Genomic DNA, 26,271 nt, shown 5'->3' with positions numbered 1-26,271 from the left:
TTGGGAAATCGTTGTGAAGGAACATCCTTTCTGAGGAATAAAACAGTTATTTTAAACTATTTTGAACAGAACCTCAGGCAGGACAAGCAGTTAATGGAAGGATATTTCCATTACTTAGAATATATATATATATATATATATATATATATATATATATACAGTAAATATATATAGTACATACACACATTATATACTGTACATGAGTGTGTTTGTGTGTGTGAGTGAAAAGATTACTTTTTTAAATTTTTAATTTTTTTTTTTTAAATGAATATATTTCCATCTGTGACTGGACATACGATGTAAAAACGAACATGCATGCCATTTCATGACTACTAAAGATGATAAGATTGTTTTCGTATTTACACATCGTTGCTCTGTCTCTGCAGCAGCATGGATTGCAGCAGATTGGAAAGGCTGTATAATCATAGGTAATCACTTTAATTGAGAGTGTCATTAAAATTAATGATGTTTAAGAGGTCTAATAATTACAGTATAATAATTATAATTTCACATATTCTGGTTTGCAGACAGGAAATTAGTAATTAAGAAGCTATTTCCAACTGGCTACAGCAATGGAGACTTTTCATAATTGCCAAACGGCCTGTGATTATCAGTTTAATAATGCGCACCATTGATTCAGTTCACAGCATCTAAAAATAAGCAAAGGCCTCCTTGATTATGTGATTTGGAGAATTCAATAATTATTATTGTCTTTTCCTTAACCAGTATGGGTGAACTGTACATAATCAAGTATTGGTTACATGTAGCTGACACTTTCCTTCAAAAAGACTTACAGCATTGAGGTTACAATTATTTACCCATTTATACAGCTGGGTAATTTTTACTGGAGCAATTTTAGGGTAAGTATCTTGTTCAAGGCTACTACAACTAGAGGTGGGGATCAAACCTGCGACTCTCAGATTCAAAGAGAGTGACTCTAACCACTACGCTAACAGCTATACCAGCTTATTAAAAGACGATTTAACAAATCCCTCACTTTCAACAGCTTGTTTATTGTTTCAGATGTAAACTGGTCCCAGTTTTAAGTTGAGATGAATAACTAAAAATAAAAAAAAAAACTACAACCAATCTGTAAATGAAGAGATTTTAACACCCAACAACTACCCTCGAAATGAAAGCAATTTCCTGTGATCCTGGTAGATTGAAGAAAAAAAAAAAAAACACTGAGAGACTGAAAAGCACCAACATGAAGGAGTTCTCTGTCTGTCAGGGTGACACAATATGGGCTCAACCATACCGGGTCAATAGCTCCTCGGCAAAAGAACTCCTTTTATTCTTTTGAAGACGCGATGCGATTAGCATCATGGTTAATAACACGGCGAAAGAGTGTTCTTTGCCGTGATAAAAGGCCGTAATCCAACACCAACATGATACAGCTTCTGCGGCGCGGCCTCTTTGAGAAGCTCGGCTCCCTTCAAACCCGGCTGCTTTCTCTTTCAGGGATTCGGGAGCCGAAAAAAAACTCACTGCACGTTAAAGGAATCGCATGCGCTGACTCTGCGTCGCGATCGGGGCGAGAAGTGGAGGGACGGCGGAAGGTTTGCACGTTCAACATGTTCCCAGTGTTTGTTTGAAACCGTCCATCTGTTCTCACATTCCAGTATGGCTCAACAAAAAGAAAAGGCCCTTGAATTCTCTCTCTCTCTCTCTCTCTCTCTCTCTCTCTCTCTCTCTCTCTCTCTCTCTCGCTCTCTCACACACACACACACACACACACACACACACACACAGAAGATTAACAGTGTCAGAAAAAGATTCCAGTGTCTAAACACTGAGCATATAATGGCTTAAACTTGTGGATAGTGAATGGGCCATTATACCGTTTACATGTTGCACGCGCATACAAACACCGTGGGTCACACCCGAAGGGCGATCCTACAGTCGAGCTCGTCGGGAAGGTGACCCGTAACATCATCCGCCCCATGCCTCGCGTTGAGAGCGCACGCTTCCTTTCCCCGCACCGCATACCCACGATGGTGACGCTGTGCCCGAGAACGACACGCCGCAAGGTGAGCTCGCCACACACACCACCGACAGGAGCAGGCAGCACGTGCACCGCGCCAAACTCCCCAGCTGCCACCATGAATCTCCACCCCGTCTTTCAACGCCCGCGTTTGAGGCACAGTGCCGTATCAATTTTGATTTTACGTAAAAAGGTATTTCGCGAAGACTAAGTGTGCTCTATTGGAGAGGGCTCTGTTTGCAGTGTGTTACGTCCCCTGCACCCCCTCCCCCCACCCCCGCCGTTTGCTCAGCTCCGTTACAGAGGCGCAAAGAGCTCCATCACGGCTTCCATAGCAACCGCTATTAGCGCAAGCGGAGCGGAGTGGCGAAGGGCCCTCCCGCGAACACCGACCGCAGATCAGACGCAGGCAGAGGAGCACATCACACGCACGCATTTCAGCACATTAATCCTAGGGTTGTGTTCTTCTCCAAAAATGGGCGGCCCAATACGAGTTTTAATAAAGCAATTATAAAATGTAGATGATGACTTAATGTTGCGTTACGTCTTTTAACTAACTTCGGTCCTAGGCATAATCATAAGTTCTAAACTCCTTGGAATTTGTGGTTTGTAGACCTCATTCACCTGAAACGATACCGTGTGTGTGTGTGTGAACTCTAGAATCTGGCTTTTGACCCTCTTTGCTCTTTATTATAGTCTCACCCATTCATTTCCTATGGTGACCAGATGTGACATACACACCACAGATGTACAGAATGTGAAAAAAGCACACAGAATTCAGTGAAATGGGTGATTATTAATTTTTTTGTGTTCGGGTGCTTGGTGCGGAGGCTCTCACGAACAATTATGGTGATCAGATGAAATAAACCATATTTGTTACAGATATAAGTCTACATTATATTTAGCCGATGCTTTTCTCCAAAGCAACTTACAATGCGAAGGTTACAATTATTACAAGTGCACAAGCACACCTGGGTAATTTTACTAGAGCAATTTCAGGGTAAGTACTTTGTTCAAGGGTACTATAGCAGGAGGTAGAGATCAAACCTGTGAGCATTAAATCTAAAGGCAGTATCACTAACCACTATGCTACCAGGTATTCCCTGTTACCAGGGGGTCACATTTCACCAGAACACAACAAGAATCATTAAAAAAAAAAAAAAAAAACAGTAAAACGGCACTGACTGCACTGTTCCTGCTGTAATGATGGGTGTAAAAACTGAGTGAAACACCATCAGAACAAGTGAAAAGCACTCCCCCTCAATCAACAGCCCGCTCACTTTCGCCGTATATAACACATAAACGAGGTGGGATCACGTTACGTAAAATCTCTTCGCCGAAATGACAGGGTGAGCGAGTTAGAGTCACGTCGAGAGTGTTTAAAATGTGTGCGGCGCTTTGCCATTAAATGTCACCAGCTGCGCACACTTTGAGGCCACACACTGTTTGCAGAGTGCTTTAACCACTTCCCCTCTGCTGCGCACCAGGGTGGGGGTCACTCAGCATCGCTGGGAACTCTTTGTCTCCCTCCCACTTTGTCCCGAACAATAGCCGAGAGGCACTACGGATCCCAGGCCCCTATAATAAACTTCTGTTTCTGACTTGTGGCTCGCACTCTTCATGGGGGCTTCGTCTCACACCGCATCTTGAATTTTTTTTTTCCGTGCGCGACAGAATGTTCTTTGTAACCTCAAACCACGAAGAGCAGCTGAAAACCAGGCTTTGCTTCAGATGTGGCACGAGGACACGTGGACATGCTTTCTGGGGTCCCTGGGCAGAAAGTGCGTGTAATTTGAATTACCCCAGAATTATGCTGCGTAATTATGTTAAGTGCTCTAATTATTTTTTGTATTACTTTCAGTTTTGTCCACTGTAAAAGGACGATGTTGTAAGTGTTTGAATACGCTGCAGCATCTTGCCAGATGAATAACAGAAGCATCAAACGTGACGTGAGGACACATAAGACAGTCCATCCTTTCTAAGGTCCCTGGACAGAAAGATCAAAGAGGGTTGCAGCACAATAGCTGGAAATGACATTTAATTTTAATTTCTCTGAAATTACATAGTATAATTATGCTAAATGCTATGACCATTTCTGTAATATGATCTGTACATTCCGCTGTAACAGGAAGAGCTCCTTAGTGTTTCTATATAATGCACCATCCTTCCAGACGAATAACTCAGCTGCAGGTTACACTGTCTGTCCCTCCAGAGTACCGCACTCCAGCACAAATAATGGAAAACACTGCAGTTGTTTTTTTTTTTTTTTTTTTTGAACACCAAATGGCACATTTTTTTTTTTTTTTGCACAGAGAGAGGAGATAAACCTGTCTGGGTTGTCTGTGTTTCACGGAAGAGCACACACACGAGCCGTCACATAGAGACGGACAGGGCTCCGCAAGAACGGTCCAACACGGCCCACGTCGGTCGCAGCAGGGATTGCGTCAAATGCGGCAACATTTATATCATGAATAAAAAATATGCAAATATAGAAGAAAAATATGCCCTTTCTCTCTTTTTCCAAACACCACAGTGCGAGAAAGAGCAAGAGTAAAATACCGCAGCCTGAAAATTTTTCAATAAAATATGGCATCTCTCTAATTGGACACTTAAATCATCTGTCTCGCTGAAATGCCGATCTAGGTGAAAGCCCTGCATTAAATGCAGTCTGCTGTTAACAGCTAATGAAGCTGTGTTATATGATAGGCACCATTAAAATACAGACTAGCATAACACCAGAACACAATCCGGGTTTCATGACAGAGTCTGATAGAGAAAGGGGACGGGGGGGGAAAGACAACATTTCCATAGCACAATACAGAAAACCGACTGTGGCATCGCAGTGTTTTACATGAATCAGCGCAATTTGTGTAAGGAATGAACCATGATGGGCTGCACAGCTGCTGGAAAACAATGCAGGATGCTGTGGTGCTTCAGCCAGATCATAAACTCCCTCCCTCAAACCAATCAGAATCAAGTATTTCCATCTTCCACGGTATGAAGAAGCTGGTGAAATAAAGTTGACATCCGCATTTCAAAGCACACATATAAAATGCTATCTGATCAAAATTTTTCACGCAAGTGGACGCAGCAAAGAACTGGCTGCACAAGTTGACGATCGCTCACTCATCACAAATACAGTGTATCACCTCACACATCTTAGTAACATACATCACTTACTTAGGACATACTGGAAAATCTCTGAACATCACTGCTTTGTTACCACAGTGGTCGCATCCCCTTATTAAGATCACACCCTGCTGACAGGAAATGTGACGCTTGGACGAAATCCTAACGATTAAAGTCAATATACAGGAACAGCTTCATTTTCCCAGCAATAAATGAGATTTGTGCCATCCTTCTAGTTGGTTCTGTTGTATAAAACCCAGAAAAGTGCTTAAAAGTGTTTAGGAACTCTTGTATCTCCTTCCTCATTAAATATCTATCAATTTCCTCCATAAACTTATGTGGAGTTTCTCATCAACGGAGTGAGAAATTAATGATGACTACATGCCTGTACACATCAGAACCTACATGACAAAAGATATTATTTCTAGCCAAATGAATACGTAGAGACTTTGAGCTGAGTATCAGTATCTTAATAGGGATGAATTACTCCATTCAGGGTATCTTATCTGCCCTATTTTAATGTGTTATCCTTAAAGATACAAAACTAAAGTGTTGCCTTTAGAAAATAATACTCATGGTAGTAATTCAGTTTCACGATTATTAACATGTAATACAGCAAATACTGACAGGTACCGAGCAGTAGGAATGATACAGGTGTATGTTTGTCCCATCAAAATAAGGTTTATATCAAGCAGTGCCACCAGTTTTCCACCGAGGCCCAGTTTGATTGACACCTCTAGTGCATAAGCATTAACTTCATAAATCTTCCTCATAAATTCTCACTATGTACGTGTCAGGAAGGAGACTGGCAGTTTGCCTTGAGGTGATGGGTACCACGAAGTACAACAGCTATACCACTGGTTGCCCATGTTCACAACATCTCCATTGCTGACCTACTATATGGCATTTTGGACTCTAAGCAAGGGGTGGGTGAAAGAACTCTAGGAACCTGTTCAGGTTTGAAGATGTCATGACACTTCTCTCCAAAGTGATTTACAATGATTCATCCCGTTAGACAGCTGGGTAATTTTTACTGGACCAGTTTAGACAAGTACCTTGGGCGAGGGTATAAAAAACAGCAGGTGGGAATCCAAGTCAAGAGGAGGCTGCTCTAGCCGCTACGCCACCTGCTGTCCACATGTACACCTTAGCTGTGTAACTGGGAGACACCTGCCTGTTCGCTGATGATGGGCTTAGAAAAGGCTGCTTGTGGGAGCTTCTGAGCCAGACAAGCAATCTCAGACCACCAAGAACCCTACTGTCTTCAAGGCTTATTATTTAAGACACCAAATATTACTACAGGCTCTTGATGACATTCACAAAACATGGCATCTAAACCCAACTAACAATTCCTACTGCAGCCTTTCTTTTCTAAGACTACAGTGGCCATCAAGATAAAGTCACAAGAAGCACGTGCATCACGTCAAATTCGCAAAACACAGCTCATGCACAGAAAGAGTGAGATTAAGACCGGTAAAAGCACTGCATTGAAGAATCGATCTAAAAAAGCAAAAATGTATGTGGCCTGGATGCAACTGATGTTCCAATGCTGCAGTCTACAAACTCTTAGCTGAGTGACCCAGCAGGAAACATGTTAACATCAACAGTTAACATCTCTCCTTGAGGGTTACCGCTAGGGATAGTTATAGATATAAACCCTAGACCAAAGAATGTGTTTTTCCTACACTCTTAAAATATGAAGGCTTGTTCTGCATGCATAGCAACATACAAGTTCATGTCACAGACTGGTCCGAATACACCTGTGCCTACTTAACCAGAAACTGGAAATGTGTTACCTGCTGAGCATTAATCATCTAGAACCTGTTCACAAGAAGAGAAATGAATATGGTATGTTTTCCAAAGAAAGTAAAGACAAGAATTATTCCTGCTAACAAGCTGATGTCACAGCAACTCCTGAAAGAGTCCTACAGAGTGGCCACAAAGTCCCTCTACATGCTCATTAAAGTTACTAGAAACTGTCCATGTGGTCTCCTCCATTCTCCGCATAATTTTTATTTTTTTTTTTTTCCCCTATGGACATCCTCTTCCATGAAACAAATGAAACAGAAGTATAAAAAGTACTGAATTGCAAAGAAGGACACAAACTCACACAGAGGGACTTTGTTTGTGGCCACTCTGTACAAATGAGAAAGGGCAAAAATGAGGTGTCAAGTGGGAAGTTCTCAAAGAAAAACCTGCAGTGGTTTGCTTACCAACTTGGAATAAAGACAACAAAACAGAATCAGCTGCCTCAAAACCAGGCTATATTTCTATTCCTTCTCATGATTTTTTGTTTTTTTTTTTTTTTTTTAAATGAAAACACTGGGCAAAAACACACACCACTCACTGCCTTTGTATCCAAGTGGGGCAACTGGCACTTTCTTTGCCCCAGGTTCCCCCCACCAAGTGAAGACAACTAAGTAACAACAGTCCAACAGCTGGAGTTCTCAAGAGCTGAAAAGTGACTGCAAGGATCAATACATCTGATCACAGGACAGGTGATCGCTTCAAAATCAAAGCAGCCCTCATCCACCATTCCTCTACACAAGTTAACAAGCCAGGTCCTGAAGACAAGGACTTCATAAAGAACGCGGAGTCCATATGGCCCCATACAAAGTGACATAGACACGATGTCAGCGCCTGCGTTACTAAGTAGCAACTCAAGAAGTAGCAAAGTGGATCGCGAGCCACAGCCCCGATAATGGGCGTAAGTAAGGGCGATGCGCGAGCGGAGCGACATGCCGTGCCCGTTTCCCCCCCATCAGCAGTCCCAAATCGCGCTCGATCGCAATATTTCGCTCGCGCTGCAACTTGGGGCGAGTAGCAGCGCGCGCTGAACAATGGGAGCCGCGAGCAGCACTTCACCTTGTAGTTGTAGTAACCCAGGCAGTGGGAGAAGTTGAGGTTCGACGGGTCCCCGGGGAGTGGGGTCCCCCCGGCAGACGGGTAAAACCTTACATCCATCGCGTCCTTGTTTTTTTTTTTTTTATTTTCTTTTATTTTTTTTTTTTTTCAGATCAGATCGCGTGTTCCTCCTCCTTCTTCCTTGTTCTGGTTTAGAATCCAAGCGCAGCGCGCGGACAGGAGAAGGGGTGTGGGGGGGGGGGGGGGGGGTACACGAGGAAAAGGGTTCAGTTCTGGTGTAATCCTGTAGCTGGCCTGCGGGTTCGGACCCCAAACACAGCTGGTCGCTGTGCGCTCCGATGTGTGCCCCGAGGCGCGGAGCACCACCAGCACAGCGGCTGCCCTGCGGGAAGGAGCCGGCGAACGGGACACTTCCCACGGCCCCGAAGGTGCAGAGATGCGACGGCGACAAAAGAAAGCAGGACGACGAAAAAAAAAGACGTAGTTATTTAAAACAATTAATGTTCTGGCGGCACCGAAATGTTCATTTCTGGAGAGCCGAGAGGTTTCGTCTTCCCGTAAAGTTTGTTGTCATGCGTGTAACTGAACTGAACGATCACATCCTTATCTTATGTTTTACTTAAGCTCGAAGGGACTCTTTGCTGTCTTTGAAAGCTCAGAAGTACTCTTCCAACAAGCGTGCACTGGCTGTAACGCAGGAGCACTCCGTTCCGCCGCTGGCTCTGCTCCGCCACACACTGAGTGAGCGTAAAACGTGTGAGAAACTGTGGCCACGCCCCAATTGACACTGGCCACTCCCACTTTAGGCAGAAGCTCCTCAACTGAAACCGAGTGAAAAGTGCCAAAGGCCGTAACCACGCCCCCATCACGACACGCCACTCCCACTTCAGCCGCTGGTTCCACAAATGACCAACTGAGAGAAAGGATGTAGAGGCACTGACCACGCCCCCATAGCCTCTCGTCACTCCCACTTCAGCCAGATGCTCCTCAACTGGAAAACTATGTGAAATGTGTGTATAACAGTGAAAAAGAAAGCAGATCTTGTTTCATACTGTTCAGTTAAAAATATAAAAAATGTCTAGTTTCTGTAAGAAAGACGTTAAGTAAATGCCACACAAAATGTGGTTGATATGTAGGCCTAATACAGAAAATACTTTCAAAGGAATAAATTTTTAGATTCAAGTTCAAGAATTAGGCATATTAATGGCTGTGATTAAAAGTGCACATTTTTGCACAGAAAATTATATTACAAACAATGATGTATATATTTATCACATTGCAGTAAGTGAGATTTGTTGTTTCCTTAGAAGCAATAATGTGTTTTGAAGAGAACATGATTTCAGGGACTGTTCTTTGGAATCCACATTTAGGGAGTATACAAATTACCATCCCATGAATCCCATAATCCCCTGAATGATAAAACAAATCTTAGAAAATTGCAACTTCTTCCAGGTGATACTTCAGAATACTACTAAAGAAATAAAAAGTATGTATTTCACAAATTGGATGTGAAGGTAAATAAAGTACTGTATTACAGGTAAGTAAGTGGTTATATGTCAACGATGATAAACATACAGCTAAAATAATGATTTTAATGGCATATTCTTTTTTAGAATAAATCATGAAATTTGACACCAAAGTTCTATTTTTATTTTCCTTAATGATGAATTGCTAAATGGAAAAAGCAACAGAAGGGAGTAAAGTAGATGCCTAAATATTGCCCTCTGTTTTACATTATGCTCCGACTTTTCTTTATTACACTATGCAGTCTGTATTTTACACCACTGTAATGGAAACAGGTGTAGGGCCATGTGGAGTTATATTTTATCATTTGTTCTATTGTATATTTTTATGGTGCTGTATTTATAAGCACAAAAGAAAATGAAATTATGCTGTCATGTTAGAGAAAAAGCAGTGATGAGAGGCTCTGTCTGCACCAGGCAAATCCAAAGCCCGTTATGCACATCACAGTCAATTTAAAACATCTCACAGCCTTGCAGTGCTTTGTGCCATCTTTTTTCTTTAGTGTTCTGCTTCTGTCTTGGTTTTCATCTGATTACCAATACACCAAATTCAAAAGTCAATCAGTGATAAATCACTCAGAATACTATGAATTAATTAAGGAATGTAGATTGCTGTTTTACATAAATTAGAATTTTTTGAGTAGGGTAGTGTTGGACTCAGTCCTTTTTTTCTGGGCAAAACATATTGTATTTGTACACTGGCAGGCATCAAGCTTCCACACCATTGCCGTAAAGTACGGAAGTGAATGCAGCGCATGGTGCGGACATAAACGGTACATTATGTTATTACATTAAAATGCGGTAAGTCTTATTCCAGCATCCCAGTGAGCACAGACATTATCATCTACACTGCTGAGTTGCATTAAACACATCATATTTGTTTTAATAGTTGCATTTATCGCTGTAATGTAGTGCATTTATGGATTCTGTCGGTTGCTGATGGCAAGCTGCATTCATAAACTATCTTTTGGTACATAATAGTTGAATAGCCCACCCCGATACAGACCAATTTATATATCTCTGCACACCTTGGTCAGACATCTTATGTGATGGTCGTCATGCAATCTGTCATTTCCATAGTAAAAGCAAACAGATTTTTTTTTTTTATTATTATTTTCCTCAAACTGAACTTCCTGGCAAACAGGGCAGATAACAGATACTGACTAATTTAACAGATGACTCATCATTGCTTCTTTGAAAGGCTATTATTGTAGCTGTAAGTTTACTCATAAAGGTCATTATATAGCTGAACAGTTAACTGAAACAATACAATTTCACTAGTCTACTCAGTGAATACAGTGTTAAATACTCGGACACCAAACTTTCAGCCTCTTAGGCACAAGCTCAGTTCTTTATTAGGCTGCTTATGATGATATGGCCGGTAAGTTTAGCTATGTTTTTGCTATTCAGACATGCATTCCCTGTTATTTTCCGCTGCTGGAGAACTCTATGCATCTTTGTAAAACCATCCATCTATTTGCGAACACTATGTTAAATTTCGATATAGCAGCCCTTAGCTTTTGATACCCAATTTTTGATTTCTGGAGCATAAAATCAGTATAATAAAATTTATCCAATTTGCCCAAAAAATTGGAAAGTCACATGTTGAGGGAGTGAAGTTCAAGTGCAGTGATGTACTGTAGTTGGAGCTAGCGCACCATCGGTTTTTTGCTGTTGGTTTCCTGTCTCGTGTTTGCTTTCTTCCAGGCCTTTGTGCAGTTTCAGTGCTAGAACGACTGCCAAGCCCCCTCCCTCTACCACCCACCACAACTCACAATCTGTTTGTCTCGTCACTTGGTGAGTACAGTAACAGTTCATTAAAGAAAATTGCCTTGCTTGTTTATTTCAGACTATCTCAACTTTTTAATATAAATTTTGCCATTGAATGTTTCTCTTTGTCAGGTAGGGGTGCGGTGGCGCAGTGGGTTGGACCACAGTCCTGCTGTTCGGTGGGTCTGGGGTTCGAGTCCCGCTTGGGGTGTCTTGCGACAGACTGGCGTCCTGTCCTGGGTGTGTCCCCTCCCCCTCCGGCCTTACGCCCTGTGTTGCCGGGTAGGCTCCGGTTCCCCGTGACCCCGTATGGGACAAGCGGTTCTGAAGATGTGTGTGTGTGTGTGTTTCTCTTTGTCTACTGAATATAAAGAAAAAAACACAACCCGTTTCTGAATCATTCTGTATAGAAGCATACTCTTTAAAGACCTTATTAAGTGTTTGATAATCATGTTTTATTTAATGCTTATATCATGACTTCATAGTTACATAGGTGTTTTACAGGGTTTTATTTAAATCTGAGAAAATTGGTTCGGAGTTTTCAGATGGGACCTATTTATTTTCTTATTTAAAACAAAAGAACCGTTAAGAATTTTAAATCACATTCCAGGTAAGACTACAATGTTAAATCTGTGCAAAAGACATGTTGATAATCCTTTGAAAAACAAGGCAGTTCTTTCATACTTTAAAAATAATTTGACAGAGAAGAATTTTAGGCATACCTCTTTTTATTTAAACTGACATTCTAATGTTAATGTCCATTTACATACAGATACCGATATAGATCATTTTGGGTGCTTAACAGATCCCTTAACTGATACGAATAGTGCCTTTCCATTACAGCCCTTCTACAGAGAGCACTTGTGTGTTCTCAGCATGTTTTGTGATTTCACCATGAAGAGTGCTTTGAATGTATTCCCTCAAGATGGAATCAAAGTGGTGTGAAATGTCTGCACATGCCCACTACATCTTAGCTGCCATGTTCCAGGAGTCAAGTGTTCATCTTAAAAAATATTTGTGCTGAGCTGCCTAACATTTCTCAGTGAATGTTGTTTTTATCACACAAGATTTTGATAATACTCTCTACTTGTAAATAACTTTAATCTAATACTTCCATTAACATATTCAGCATAAATATAATAAACAGAAACACACTATTACCAAATATTGTATATTATAAGATCTGGCAGCATGGTGGTACAGTGAGTAGCGCTGCTGTTTCACGGTGTGAGAGGACGGAAGTTCGAGCCCTGCTCAGCCTGTGTGGAGTTTGCATGTTCTCCCCGTGTCTGCATGGGTTTTCTCCGGATGCTCTGGTTTCCTCCCACAGCCCAAAGACATGCTGTTCAGGTTCACCCATAGTGTGTGAGTGACAGGGAGAGTGTGTTCCATTGAAATATGGATGAGTGACCCATTGTAAGTAGTGTATTGTCACTGACTGTTGCAATTAAATAATCCAAGAACAGCTACATAAGATTTAAGGAAATTGGTACAAATTTATTGTCCGGTTTCAAGATACAACACTAGAAAAACTAAATTAAAATAATATACAAGCCTTGTATTTTTAATTTTGTAATCTTAAATTTGTATTCAGTTGTGTTCACTGTACTTTCAGATATGATGTTCTCACTGTAAACAGACTTTGGGAGTGCATTAGCTGGACTGGACTTTGGGACAATCCTGGGCTAAGTTTGTTATTTTGTTGTGTGTGATTTCTGCCATAGCTCAAAGTTTTTTTTTTCTTTTTTTTTTTTTTTTTTGCCAATTTAGTCTTCCTGTTACGGTACTTTTGTTATGAATAATAGATCTCATGAAGGCACCCTCTCGCTGGCTCACACCTGATCACTCTTTAGACCAAACACAGACCAGTGTGTCATAGCAATGTTTCCACTGCCATAAGTGTTTAATGCAGGGCCATTTTATAAAATCTCTGATCTTTCCATGCTTAAATGGCTCACTTTAAATGATTTTGTGTGTCCCACGTTCCCTAGAATATGCAGACTCAGTCTGAGTCAATAACATGGTTAGCAAATATTGATTGACTCAACAGATTTACTCAACAGCAAAATCAGTAATATTTAGGTTTTGTGGGCAAGATATAAAGGTGCAGGACCCTCAAAGGGCTATAGTGAGTGACCTCACCATACCCATCAGCAACAGTTCATGTAGCAAACTGTGATTCATAATCTGTTAAGTGTATAACAAAAAAAAAACCAAAATTTCAGTCTGTTTTCTCTATTGGCAAACTTGCTTGAACACGTTTTTATTTTCTAATATCTTTACTATCTGAAGATCAGTCTTATCAGTCAATGTTTTGGGATAAAGAAATTCTTTGTTGTTTCTTGTTTTGAAGACCATAACTCAAGTTGATTACAATGGAGTATTACATTGTTTTGCACAGGATGGCATTAACCTCTGTCACCCAAGACGATGAAAGCATTACTGAGATTGTGTGAAGCATCAGTTGTGTAAATTATAAACGGTCTTCCAATCCAACACACGAATCCTTGACAAATAAGTGTGTGTCAAGCACCTACAGATTCGTGGCGGCCTGGAGCGGGATTTTCCAGGATAAACACAAATGATCGGTGCTGTTGTCTCTAAAAGACTCCATACTGATGGAAGTCATTTAGCTCGCTGTAATCCCCCACTCAGTCTTTTTGGCTTCTTTATCAGAGGGAAATGAAAATGTCACATCCCAAGCGTCAATTGCTGTGCTCACATCTCCTTTCTGAGGAGGATGTCTTCTGTGCCTTGAGATGATGGAATAAATAGGCTGCATTAATCCACAGGTGTGCTGTTGTAGAAACAAAATTGTGCTTCTTTACAACTCTGTGAAGCTCAAGGGTCATACTTAGTCATGGTTTATTATTGCTGCATGTGTCATATATTGACAGGAGTCCATTACTTGCCAACTGTTAGCCATCACCATAGCCGGAACATGCATATGCTGTAGTGTTTAGGAGTCCATTCTGTCTGTTTGGAAATACACCATTGTTACTTTGAGCTGTTTGTTGATTTGGGGAAAAGCATCTGCTGAATGAAATTATGTAAATTCAAATGTGAATCTGTGTTTCAGACATTATGCTGAAATCTAGTGATTTCCCTCTTATGTACTGTTCTCTTCTGAACTTTGTTTTCACCTTCATTTGAACTGAGATAGAAACTCGGAAATGAAGCAGGTCTGCAGTCGTCAATAAATTCAAGTAAGTTCGTTGCGCACAAGAAGAAGATGAATATAGTATTTTTTTTCATTACTGTTAATTTTAACGTTATATTTATGCCCTGTGACAAATTTGCAATTTCCATTAAAAGTGTCATTGTGGTATTACAGCAGGTTATGTTACATCAGAAAAAGCTAATTCTAGCATAATGGAACAAAATTTTGTTTCAGAATTTTACTGAATTTCAATTTGCTGTGAGGGGCTAGAATTGCTTCTATCACAGTAAATATGTAATCCTGTATCATAGATGAATCCTAATATTTGAAAAACTATATCTCATCATATTCCATATCCTTTCCTTAAAGGTCAACATCATTGTTAAACGAGTGCTTCAGCAAACTGAATCCCACTACATTTTAGAAGACTCCAGAGAAATGACATTAAAAATGACAAATCACCGCTGAGGGCTGAGGAATTTACAGAATACCACATTTTATTATTCTCAATTAAAAGCTTTCCTCTACAGTGTTACTAATTTTAGATCCATCATTCCCTCCAATTAGTCTAGGGGGTTTTCATTACATCTTGCTGCATATTCCAGTATCCCATTAAACAATGTGAATGGGTGACATTGAGTGACAGCCTCTGAAACTTTGGCAGTAATTACATTAGGTGATTTTCTATTTCTTATGAGTTCATATTTCACAGCTTTTACAGTGATCTCTGAGTGAATCATTAAGAAGTGCAGTTCTGTTAGGCAACTGCAAAATTCATAGGAACATATGATTAAAATTTATTTTAAGCTGAAAAACAGTCTTGAGTATTGATATATATACTTGGTTGTTGTCGCATTACTGAATGTGAGCATAAAATGTTTCGAAAACAGCCTAATCCATACTAATGCATAGTTGTTTTTTTTGCAGTGTTAAATTAAGGTTACAGGAGAGTAAAACAACTCATGTGTTTTAAATTTAAATCAACTGACATGACATTATAATTAAGAAAAAATGACCAGCGGTTTTTATTTTTCTGGACAGTATTTAGCCAAAATGTGCAATGATTGCATATGTAAAAAATATGGTACCCAGCACTGAAATAATTTGGCTGGCTAAAACAGCCCACCTCTCCTAGTCAATGAACACTTGGATGCTTTGTTCCTCTGAAGTGCCCTCAGACAGGTGAGTTCCATTCTTGCACTATAGGTCACATAATGCCATGGAGAATTTAATGTTACAGTTTAAAGACTGTTCTCACTTGTTAAGGTCTTGGACATGTGACATCTGACAGTCTCCTATTGTTCAGTATAACCCTAAGATCTGCTGCCTTAGCCAGGTGACCCCCAGCTCCCCAGCTGTATTACTGGTGGGCCACTCTCATGAACTTTAAGCGAAACCAAATGAGAAAATTGCATGTTACTGTAATGAAAAGTCCATATAATTTTTGTTCACAATGGTGGAAGCCATAATGATTTGGCAAAATGTTTTGCTAACATCATCTTGGGCAATTTAATGCCCTTCAGAATGATTATTCAGTTTATTTGGACTTAGTTGAGATTCTCAACAAGATCCTGTTACAATAATGATAACCCATGGTGTTGTAGGGGTAACAGAGAAAAAAGTAATTAAACATCTACTGTATATGCATTTAATTATATATTTTTTAATTCTAGATGCTTTACTGTTATTAGATGTTTAGCAAAAATGTGATAAGAAATTTCTTTTTTCTGTAAAAATATGAAATGTCAGAATAAAAATTTTTGAAATTCAAAATGCTGTTGAAGACAGGTTGTTTAAGTCTTAGTAACTGAAATTATTACACGTCATTTATCACTGCTTCATGAGATTTAATTCAGTCCAATTCATATTCAATTTATTTTTATAGAACACACTTCTCACACAGTGACACAGAACACTAAACAATGGATCATGAGACATAACAATAAAGATAAAAGGTTAGCGATACATTAAATTATTACAAGAACTATGCTACGTAGTAAAGCTATAAAGTAAGCCAATTGGCCATAGAGGAAAGAATACAAAAAACTCACAGCTAAAAGGCTTAAGAGAAAAATAAACTTGTGTGAGTCCAATTACCAGTGACTGCCCATCGCTCCTGACTATTCTAGACAGAAAAAGAATGCTAGTAGTAACAGAAATAAACTTACATGGCTATTTATGACATTACTACGGTCACTAAAAGCTAATAAATTGATGTCCATGTGAGGGTATGCTATCTGATTCATCATGGCAAGCAATCATCATCTTCCGTCAATATGGAGTGCTGGTTTCACAATCTGTCTTCTCACGTCTTGTCAGAGGGGGAAACAATGATCAACAAACAAGACAGGGTTAGCAACTGATGGCATAATAAGACTAGAGAGTTTTACACTGAAACACAAGGCAGATTCAGCAAATAAGAATCACATCAGTTCTGATGGATTTGCTAAAGCAAACAGATGAGTCTTAAGATTGGATTTAAGGACTGAGACAGATGGGGCGTTCCTGACAACATCTGACAAACTATTCCAAAGTTTGAGTGCTTTATAGCTAAAGATATGCCATCCTACTAAAATCTACTGAAATTACAGGTTTTCATGGTTTCCACACGGGGCTTGGGCGCCAGACCCAATTGCGGTGCACAGGATGGTTTCTTTCAGGAGGAATCCGAAGACCTAGTCAAAAGAACGGGCACAGAACGGATCCACAGATTTATAGCAGTAAAGCAGTTTGCTAAAGACACAACATGTAATGGATCAAGTTTCAAGTTCAAGTTTCAAGTTTTATTGTCATAGGTACAAGTACTGTGTACAAGTATCATGAAATTCTTCTTGAATGCTTCTCTACAGACTATGAACAAAAATAATAGAAATACTGCATAAAACAAAACAATAACAATGACAATGATAATGAGTAATACTAATAAACAATAACAATAAATAACAGTAGCAATAATAACAATTAATAACAGTAGACAGCCAGACTTAAAAGAAGGCATCAGGCTTAAAAGAAATATATAACAGTGTCATCAGCGTATGACCGAAAACTCACATGATGCTTAAGAATAATATCCCCTAATGGTAGCATAGAAATTTTCTAGTAATTCTAATAAAGTTACTAGAATTTCTAGTAATAACTGCAGATGATGTAGATCAGAATACAGAAGTACTGTGCCCACATCTGTGACAAGCACAATAATTGCCTTAGTTACTCTGAGTTGCTGTATGGGCTGAGCTGGTCGGGACCCTACCTTTCTAGCACAGGACACTTGATGTCAGTGGCTAAAGGCTACAGGGTCATGGATGCATGAAACTTTTGACCTGGATGCACTGTAATTAGCTGGGACAGTTCAGCATGACTAACACCACTGTAGATGGGACCAAAGATTTGATTATAAAAAGCAATCCCCACCATAGACGGCACCTGATGTTCAGGGTTAATGTGAGGTATGACTGTGGTGTTGATGGCAACACAGGAGCAAATCCAAGCCATCCAGTGTAATTATTGTGTGCATTTCAGTATACCTACAAGAATTCTGTTCACCACGTGTAACATATAGAGCTTGAAAAGGTGATGATGGCTAGAACTATGCCTAAGACTATGGAAAGTGGCTGTACCTTCTGCAGTGTAAATGTAAGTGTGCTAATAAAGGTACTTCAGTCCTTTCTTGTGGCGTTAACATCATTCAAGTTTAGGGTGGTCTGAACTGTGAACAGGTATACACCACACTGACTCCAAAGTCTTAATTTTTTTTAAACCAAAATTCCTCCACTGTGATGTGAGATCTTAATCAACATTTATAGAAAGCACTTACTTGCAGTCATTGCAGCTAAAGGTGGGGCAATCACTATTGACTGTGATGGGGCATTTAGATTTTCCAATCTATGATTGCACATTTCATTATTGCATACACCCAGGAAATAACAAGACATTACTAATGTCAATTTTTGTCTCTCAGGCTCCATTAACATAGTACTACAACTGACCAGACAATCTGATAAAATTTAATGTCAGAAAGCTGCAAAAATGGAGGAAATTTGAAAGGGACTAAACATTTTAACAGCACTGAAATGTGAATTTTCTTTGGTAGTGCACCTTCCTTATAATGTGTAGCACCACACCTTCCTCACAGCATGGTACACCATACATTTGTAATGGTCTGGTTGCCTTGCAGTTCACTTTATGGACTTGTATCATAAGAGCTGCTGGTTTAGCTCTCATTACTATTTTTTTTGATCAAGGTATTCACTCTGAAATGCTCTTGTAAAATGTCCAGCATTATTAGTAGGTCAAATGTGTGAGCTGTATTGGACAAATGCATGAACTAATCAATAAATTATACAAACAGTTAGAGAGATATACTTTCAACTGTACTCGTGTGTAAAAGTAATTGACCTACCCAAGTAATCCATCTGAAATAATATAAGTTCATATTGAAACTATGCAAACTAGCTAGGACATTAAACTAAGTACCTTCAGTAAACAATAAAAACAGTAATAGCAGAAAATTTCTAAAAAAAATAGTACTTGAATAATCTGTTCAGGAGTGTTCTGAAACAGAATAACCCAAAGGTCAGTAACGGGAGAAAAGTGATAAGACAGTGATACTTGGCTCAGTTTGTCTACAGTCTACTGCTGTAGGAAAATGCTATAAAAAGGCATGCAGTAATGGTGTCATGCCTGCAATGCAGATATTACTAAAATAAAAACAGTGCTGCAGCATTAGCTGAATAAGTCTTCTCTCTCAACAGTACAACTGTCTGGACAAATATGTACAAAGTTTACATAGAGGACAACACTTTTAATATCCTTTTGTTCTAAATTGCTGTGGAGCCTTGTGTTATGTTAGCAATGCATGTTGCATGTGATGCAGTATAGATGAGTGAGGCGGCAGGTTTGTGCAAGGCTGCTTACAGGGTCATGATTAACCTGAATTCATGCCCTAGCATAGAGGAAATGAGTTGGAGGATCAAGAGGCACAGTGGCTCTGCAGTTTCTCTATATCTACTAATAACCACATTTAAATTCACAACTTCAAAGATAGGTTATTTTACTTGATTTTGTATGACTGCTATATAACAGCCCTTGCTTGGATATCTCAGTGTTTTGTGCCAGAAAGTCATAAATATGTATGCTCATCACTGATGCTGAACAGTTGAAGGGAACTTTCGAAGAGCTTGTATGGTTTCAGAACTGGGCTAAGCTACGCAGTGCCATGATTCGTCAGACGCTCCAGGAGAAACTCCCTATTGGTTGAGATAATTTGCTGCACTTTGGTTTTTTCAAACACCAATCAGGCTTTTGCTTATCCATAGTCCTGCATCTAGGACAGCAGAAGGTAAAAACTACCAGTTTTTCCATATGTTCACCATGTGTATATGTGAAAATATCCATCCTGAAGCTAATGTGGATCTATATTTGATGAAACAAAAATCGGCAAAAAATTCCTTTCAAGAAGCAAAGAAGGTTTTAGAATTTTTGTTGAAGTTGAAAACAATGGAATTCCTGGAGTGATCTGATTACGTGACAATGTCTACAAAAAAAAACAAAAAAGAATTTTGATCTTTGTCTTCTGAAAGAAATGCTGACATAATCATAAAAACAACTGACACCTCATATTCTGAAGACAAATGGAACAAGCACAGGTAACCTTAATGAACATGTATTAGTGCATCCCTGGTAATTCCTTAATAGCCTCATGTTGTGCCTTGATTAGTACCATTAGGAATTAATGCTGTTCACGTAAAACTGTCATATGAGTGTCATCCTGTAGACCAGCATACCACTTTGTTACCTTAACCATCTTCAACCACTGGAAGCAGGGGGGTGTAATGGTTAAAGTACCCTTGTAAAACAAGGTACTTACTACTGCTTACTGTTATGAAATATAAAGCTGTATAAATAAACACAAGTTCAAGTTGGTAAAGCAGCAGAATTTCAACAGCAATATCCTTACTCTAAGGGGGGGTGCGGTGGCGCAGTGGGTTGGACCACAGTCCTACTCTCCGGTGGGTCTGGGGTTCGAGTCCCGCTTGGGGTGCCTTGCGGCGGACTGGCGTCCCGTCCTGGGTGTGTCCCCTTCCCCCTCTGGCCTTACGCCCTGTGTTGCCGGGTAGGCTCCGGTTCCCCGTGACCCCGTAAGGGACAAGCGGTTCTGGAAATGTGTGTGTGTGTGTGTGTGTGTGTATCCTTACTCTCCAGTCTATCTAGGACAGTAGGCAAGAAAAGTTTGTGCACATATTTAAATTCTGAAGGAAAAGAGAGTTAAAATGCTTCAGAAATGTGAATCATAAAAAACAAATTATAAGAGAGCAGAGAAGACATTTTTTGCTACCATAATGTATTGAGGATATATGTATAGAACTATATTTGCATTTATTTATTTAGCAGATGCTTTTCTCCAAAGCGACTTCCAATGAACTCTATGTAGTGTAATCAGCCCACACACCTTATTCACCAAGGTGACTTACACTGCTAGGTACACTACTTACAATGGGTCACTCATCCATTCATCAGTGGAACAGACTCTCTCTGTCACTCACACACTATGGGTGAACCTGAACATCATATCTTTGGGCTATGGGAGGAAACCAGAGCACCTGGAGGAAACCCATGCAGGCACGGAGAGAACATGCAAACTCCACACGGCAGACTGAGTGGGGATCAAACCCTCAAACCCATGTTTTCTCACACCACCCAGGCACCATGAGACAGTAGTGCTACTCGCTGTGCCACTATGCGGCCTATTTATCTATATATATACTGTATATATGTGTGTGTTTGGTAAACTTCTGTTATATAGGTATATAGCATAACATTTACAGTACAGTACCATCCCTTTTGTCTTCATTTGCACAATGTAAAGTATACATTTAAAGCCGATTCCAACCTAAGCAAAATCTTAGTGTCATTTATTGAAAATGTGCCCTTTAAACTGTTTATTGATGTGGATACTGGATGTCTGTCCTAGTTGTGGCAATTCATTCAGGAAGAACGTCAGAAATAATGATTTCTGTGAGTGTCTAATGGGTGAAAATGCATTTGCCCCTCTGAACAGCTGTAAAATTTGATACGTAAGACAATTTCAAGAAAACCTACAGAGATACCATGTAGAAAAGCTTCCCTTTTCAAGGAGCTGGGGAAGCTGTCCAGAAAATAAACACATTTGACTGAATGGGTATCTTTATGCTAAAGTCAAAAGGGAATTTCTGTACCACCCAGACCCTTAATGCAATATGTAATAGATCATGATGCAAATCACTAAGCATGCACAACCATATTCATAATTTAACCAATATAGCTTCATAAATTCATAATTATGAAGTAATTAAAGTAAAAAATGTAATTGTGTCTTGATATGTCATTTTTAAAGAGGAAAGTATTCAAATAGATGGATAGTACAGTTCAAAAACTCATTTAATCACGTACGATACAATTCCACTAGATCCACTTTTTACTAATAGTTAAAATATTGCTTTTATATACAAACTAAAAAAGAATTTGAAGATATTTGAATGAATTACACATAAAAGCAAGGGGTGCGCTGGCGTGGTGGCGCAGTGGCGCAGTGGGTTGAACCACAGTCCTGCTCTCCGGTGGGTCTGGGGTTCAAGTCCCGCTTGGGGTGCCTTGCGACGGACTGGCATCCCGTCCTGGGTTTGTCCCTTACGCCCTGTGTTGCTGGGTAGGCTCCGGTTCCCCACAACCCTGTATGGGACAAGTGGTTCAGGAAATGTATGTGTATATATAGAAGCAATCTTTGAACTTGTAGCAAAAGGTGAATACATATATATCATTTTTGCTTGCTTTATTTATTATATTTCATGAACCTTTCTTGCATACAGTAAATCTACATGGTTACTTTCACTTTAGCATTAAAACAGTATATAAAACTATATAAGAAAGCCATAACTTGAAGGCTTACCCTTTGCTGTAACTGCACATTTGTAATTGTTTAACTCCATCAATGTAATTGTGGCACACAACTCTGCTGTTTACTCCTAATCTGAGCTTTGTTATTTGGAGAAAGGCTCCTTATCATCTGAAGTGATGGAACGGCTTTGAATGGAGGGTGGAAGAAAAACAGTGCAACACAAGGATAGATCTGGCTGCAGACACTCAATTTACTCTCACACACTGCAGCAGTTATTGAAAATGATAACAATACAGGAAGAAGGGGAGCCTTGGATCATAGTGTACAGACATGTGTTTCTCTGAAACTGACAATAATTGCCATTTCTCCCCCTATTCGTATCTGGCCATACCGCGGGGCTGTCAGAAACGTCAAATAAACCCAGGCTGTAAGAAGAAGGCAGCTCTTAAGTCGTAAAGCAAACGGCAAGAAGCCAGCCAGGATAACAGAAAGGAAATTATACTGCAGGACAACAGAGGAGACTCAGTTTGTAACATTGACTGCATATTCCAGTGTTCTACAGCAAAATAAAAACAGAAAATAGAGTTAAGTACCACATTTGGACAGAAGGTAATTTTTTTGTTTTTTTTTAAATTTAAACGTCTATTAAATACATTACTTTTCCTTCTAGTATTTAATTTTGTGTTCTAATGAATAATTAGTTAATGGTCAGTTAGTGTGTACGTATTGGGGTCAGACTTTTTCTTGAAGCTACTAAGTACCATGGCAGCTAATAAATGTTTTCTTAGGAAAGCATCATTGCTGCACAAAAGCTAAATAATTGTCATGTTCTAGTCATTGTAAATCTAAGACGCTGGCATGAGCTAATTTATGTTTTCAAATCGTATGTTAGAGATAAAAACATTGTTCAGGGGGAAAACGTTATTTCACTGGGAAAAATAGGTGTAGGCAATCTGCCTCAAGAATGGAGAAGACAGCAGTGTTTTATAATGGAAGAAATTCAATGTGACATGTTGGGAATGAATTGTTCAGTCAACCAGAAATACCCCTTGTTCTAATGGCCTGGGACATTCAGTGGAGTGGCTTGTCTCTCTCTGTATGTGGGTTAGAAATATGGCAAGAAGGGAAAAGAATACGTGAACGTTTACATAAATGCTATTTAAAAAGTATAGTTGACGGCATTATTTTTAAAGAACTGCAGTAAATAAGCGTTATTTACTTGGTTCTGTGAATTTTTGACTATATGTGGTATTAGGTGATGATACTTCTTTCATACTCAGCCCTTTTGCAAAAAGACGTGGTACAATTTTCTTAGCACAGTGTACAAATTACTCTACAGCTCCAAAAATATTCTGTCCATGATCGTAGTAGGAACTTACAGTTCCCCTGTTCTATCTTCATGATACTGTCATACTGGTACTATGATACCAGGCTACTTGAGCTTGTGTACACAGATCAGCCAAATTTCTAAAACCACCTGCCTAATGTTGTGTAAGTCTCCCTAGCGCTGCCAAAATAGTTCTAACCTGTCGAGGCATGGACTGGACTCCGCAAGACCTCTGAAGGTGTCCTGTGGTATCTGGCACCAAGACGTTAGCAGCAGATCCTTTTCAGTAAGTCCGGTAAGTTGCAAGGTGGGGCCGCCATAAATCTTACTTGTTTTTCCAGCACATCCCACAGATGCTCAATTGGACTGAGATCTGGGGAAGTTGGAGGCCAAGTCAACACCTTTAACTTTTTGTCATGTTCTTTAAACCATTCCTGAACAATGTTTGCAGTGTGGCGGGGCACATTATCCTGCTGAAAGAAACCACTGCCATCAGGGAATACCATTGTTATGAAGGGGTGTACATGGTCTGCAACAATCTTTAGGTAGGTGGTACATGTCAAAGTAACATCCACATGAATGCCAGGACCCAGAGTTTCCCAGCAGAACACTGGCCAAAGCACCACACTGCCTTTGTGCTAGGAGCTCTTCTGTGGGATTGGACCAGACTGACTAGTCTTCAGTCCCCATGCTCATCAATGAGCCTTGGGTGCCCATATTTAGTAGGTACTAACCACTGTATACAAGGAACACCCCACAAGAACTGCCGTTTTGAAGACGCTCTGACCCAGTCGTCTGGCCATCACAATTTGGTCCTCATCAAAGTCACTCAGATCCTTACGCTTGCCCATTTTTCCTGCTTCCAACACATTAAATTCAACAACTGACTGTTCACTTGCTGCCTAATATATCCCACCCCTTGACAGGTGCCATTGTAACAAGATAATGAATGTTATTCACGTCACCTGTCAGCTGTTTTAATGTTGTAGCTGATCGGTGTATGTATAAAAATACATATTTCTTATACAGGTAATAAATATACTGTATAAAAATTCTCACACATATGAATAGCAATGTGTATTGTGGAAAATATAAATGTAATATTGAATTTATATGTTAGTTTTATTTCATTTTTGTGCACTCCAGTGTTGTTGACAAAATATAAACCTCTTCTATGTTTGTGGAAATAAATTCATGTCTATGCATTTCTTTGTGCATAATGAGACTATTGTCCTCTTTGAAGAAAACACTCTGCAGTTTATGCAACACAACACAGTACCTTTGATTAAAAAACATAAACATCTGGAAAAATGAATGCTTTCAATCTTTCTTCCCACTGCCCCCCCGACAGACTACATATGGTCAATGGTTATATTCAATGCATATTACAAATACTACTTGCTAAATGTTTGCTGGTTTCTAAGGATACCACACATTGCCGGCACTGAACAGGAGTTTGTGGTAATTATATACTTTCCTTCAAGTCATTTAAAGTTTTCATTTTAATTTAGCTCAAAGATTACGAAAAACCTACAGCATATTTTCTTAAATCTAAGACATTTACAGGACCTGCTCAGCAGATAAATCAAGGTGTATCTCTATTATTACAGATTTCAACCTAAAGTGGCCAGATTCTGATAAATGCTGCTCCTGTTATTTCAAATTCAGTGTTCTTTGACTCACTCTATGTTTCCACTATAGGCTCTGAAATAGAGTGTCCATGTATAGGACAATAATAAATAAATAACTGTTCTTCAGTGATTTTTTAATTAATTAAAATTGTAGCTGATGGTTGTTACAGACCTTAGCTGTAAATAAACCGAGGGAGGTCTGTGTCATTAATATTTTATTGTATGTGACTTAATCTTTGGCTTTACACACAAATTGAATTATGAACAGACATCCGGTTCTAATTGTGTTTGTAAGTTAAGGACCTCTATATTTATTGCATGATGAAAACCTATAGCAGTGCTATAAATGCTAGTAATAATTCAAGTACAAAATATACAGTAAAATATGTAGCGGAAATTTCTGCTTAATCTATTCCACTGAGTTGTTGCAGTTACATAGTGTTTTCCTTGAGATTTGACAATATATACATTTTGAAAGCAAGGAAAAGGATCATGTAAACACATCTTTGAAACAGGCTCCATTTGACCCTTTAACATGATGACTTAATTTTGCTTTTGCTAAATTATTAACATGTATATTTGAGGCGTGTAGTGGTGCAGCAGGCTTGTCTGGGTCCTGCTCTCTAGAGGGTCCGGGGTTCAAGTCCCTCTTGGGGTGCCTTGCAATGGACTGGCGTCCCGTCCTGGGTGTGTCCCCTCCCCCTCCAGTCTTCTGCCCTGTGTTGTCAGGTTATGCTCAGGTTCACTGCAACCCCGCTCTGGAGAAGTAGTTTCAGACAGTATGTGCGCATTTAATAAGAGTCGTGTAGAAGTTGGCTGGCCTAATTTTGTGAGTAAAAAAAAAATGCTCTTATTCTGCAGAGATGCAGTTGTTGTGACATTTGCCTTGAATTGCCTATTTTATTGTTACAAAGAGCCTTATTGTGAAGGCTGAAATTCTGTTCTTGTTTCCTCATATGACAACAAACTAAATCGTGAAAAATAAGCACATGATGTACATAGTACAAAT

The 26,271-nt window shown here is 39.6% G+C and overlaps 1 protein-coding gene across 2 annotated transcripts in view; it reads right to left on the bottom strand.

Moving 5' to 3' along the window:
• Positions 1–8,221, bottom strand: part of LOC108932956 (TOX high mobility group box family member 3-like) — a 56,452-nt gene extending 48,231 nt beyond the window's left edge. For both annotated transcript variants that reach the window (XM_018749682.2, XM_029252264.1), the window contains exon 1: positions 7,979–8,221. In XM_018749682.2, coding sequence (XP_018605198.2) covers positions 7,979–8,077 — 99 coding nt within the window. In that variant the 5' untranslated portion in view covers positions 8,078–8,221. The remainder of the gene's footprint in view (positions 1–7,978) is intronic.
• Between the last annotated feature and the right edge of the window lie 18,050 nt (positions 8,222–26,271).

This window comes from Scleropages formosus, chromosome 5 (assembly GCF_900964775.1).
Source record: "Scleropages formosus chromosome 5, fSclFor1.1, whole genome shotgun sequence".
NCBI classification, from domain to species: domain Eukaryota; kingdom Metazoa; phylum Chordata; class Actinopteri; order Osteoglossiformes; family Osteoglossidae; genus Scleropages; species Scleropages formosus.
Note: the sequence above shows the minus strand (reverse complement) of the source record. Positions and strands in the feature narration are given on the sequence as shown.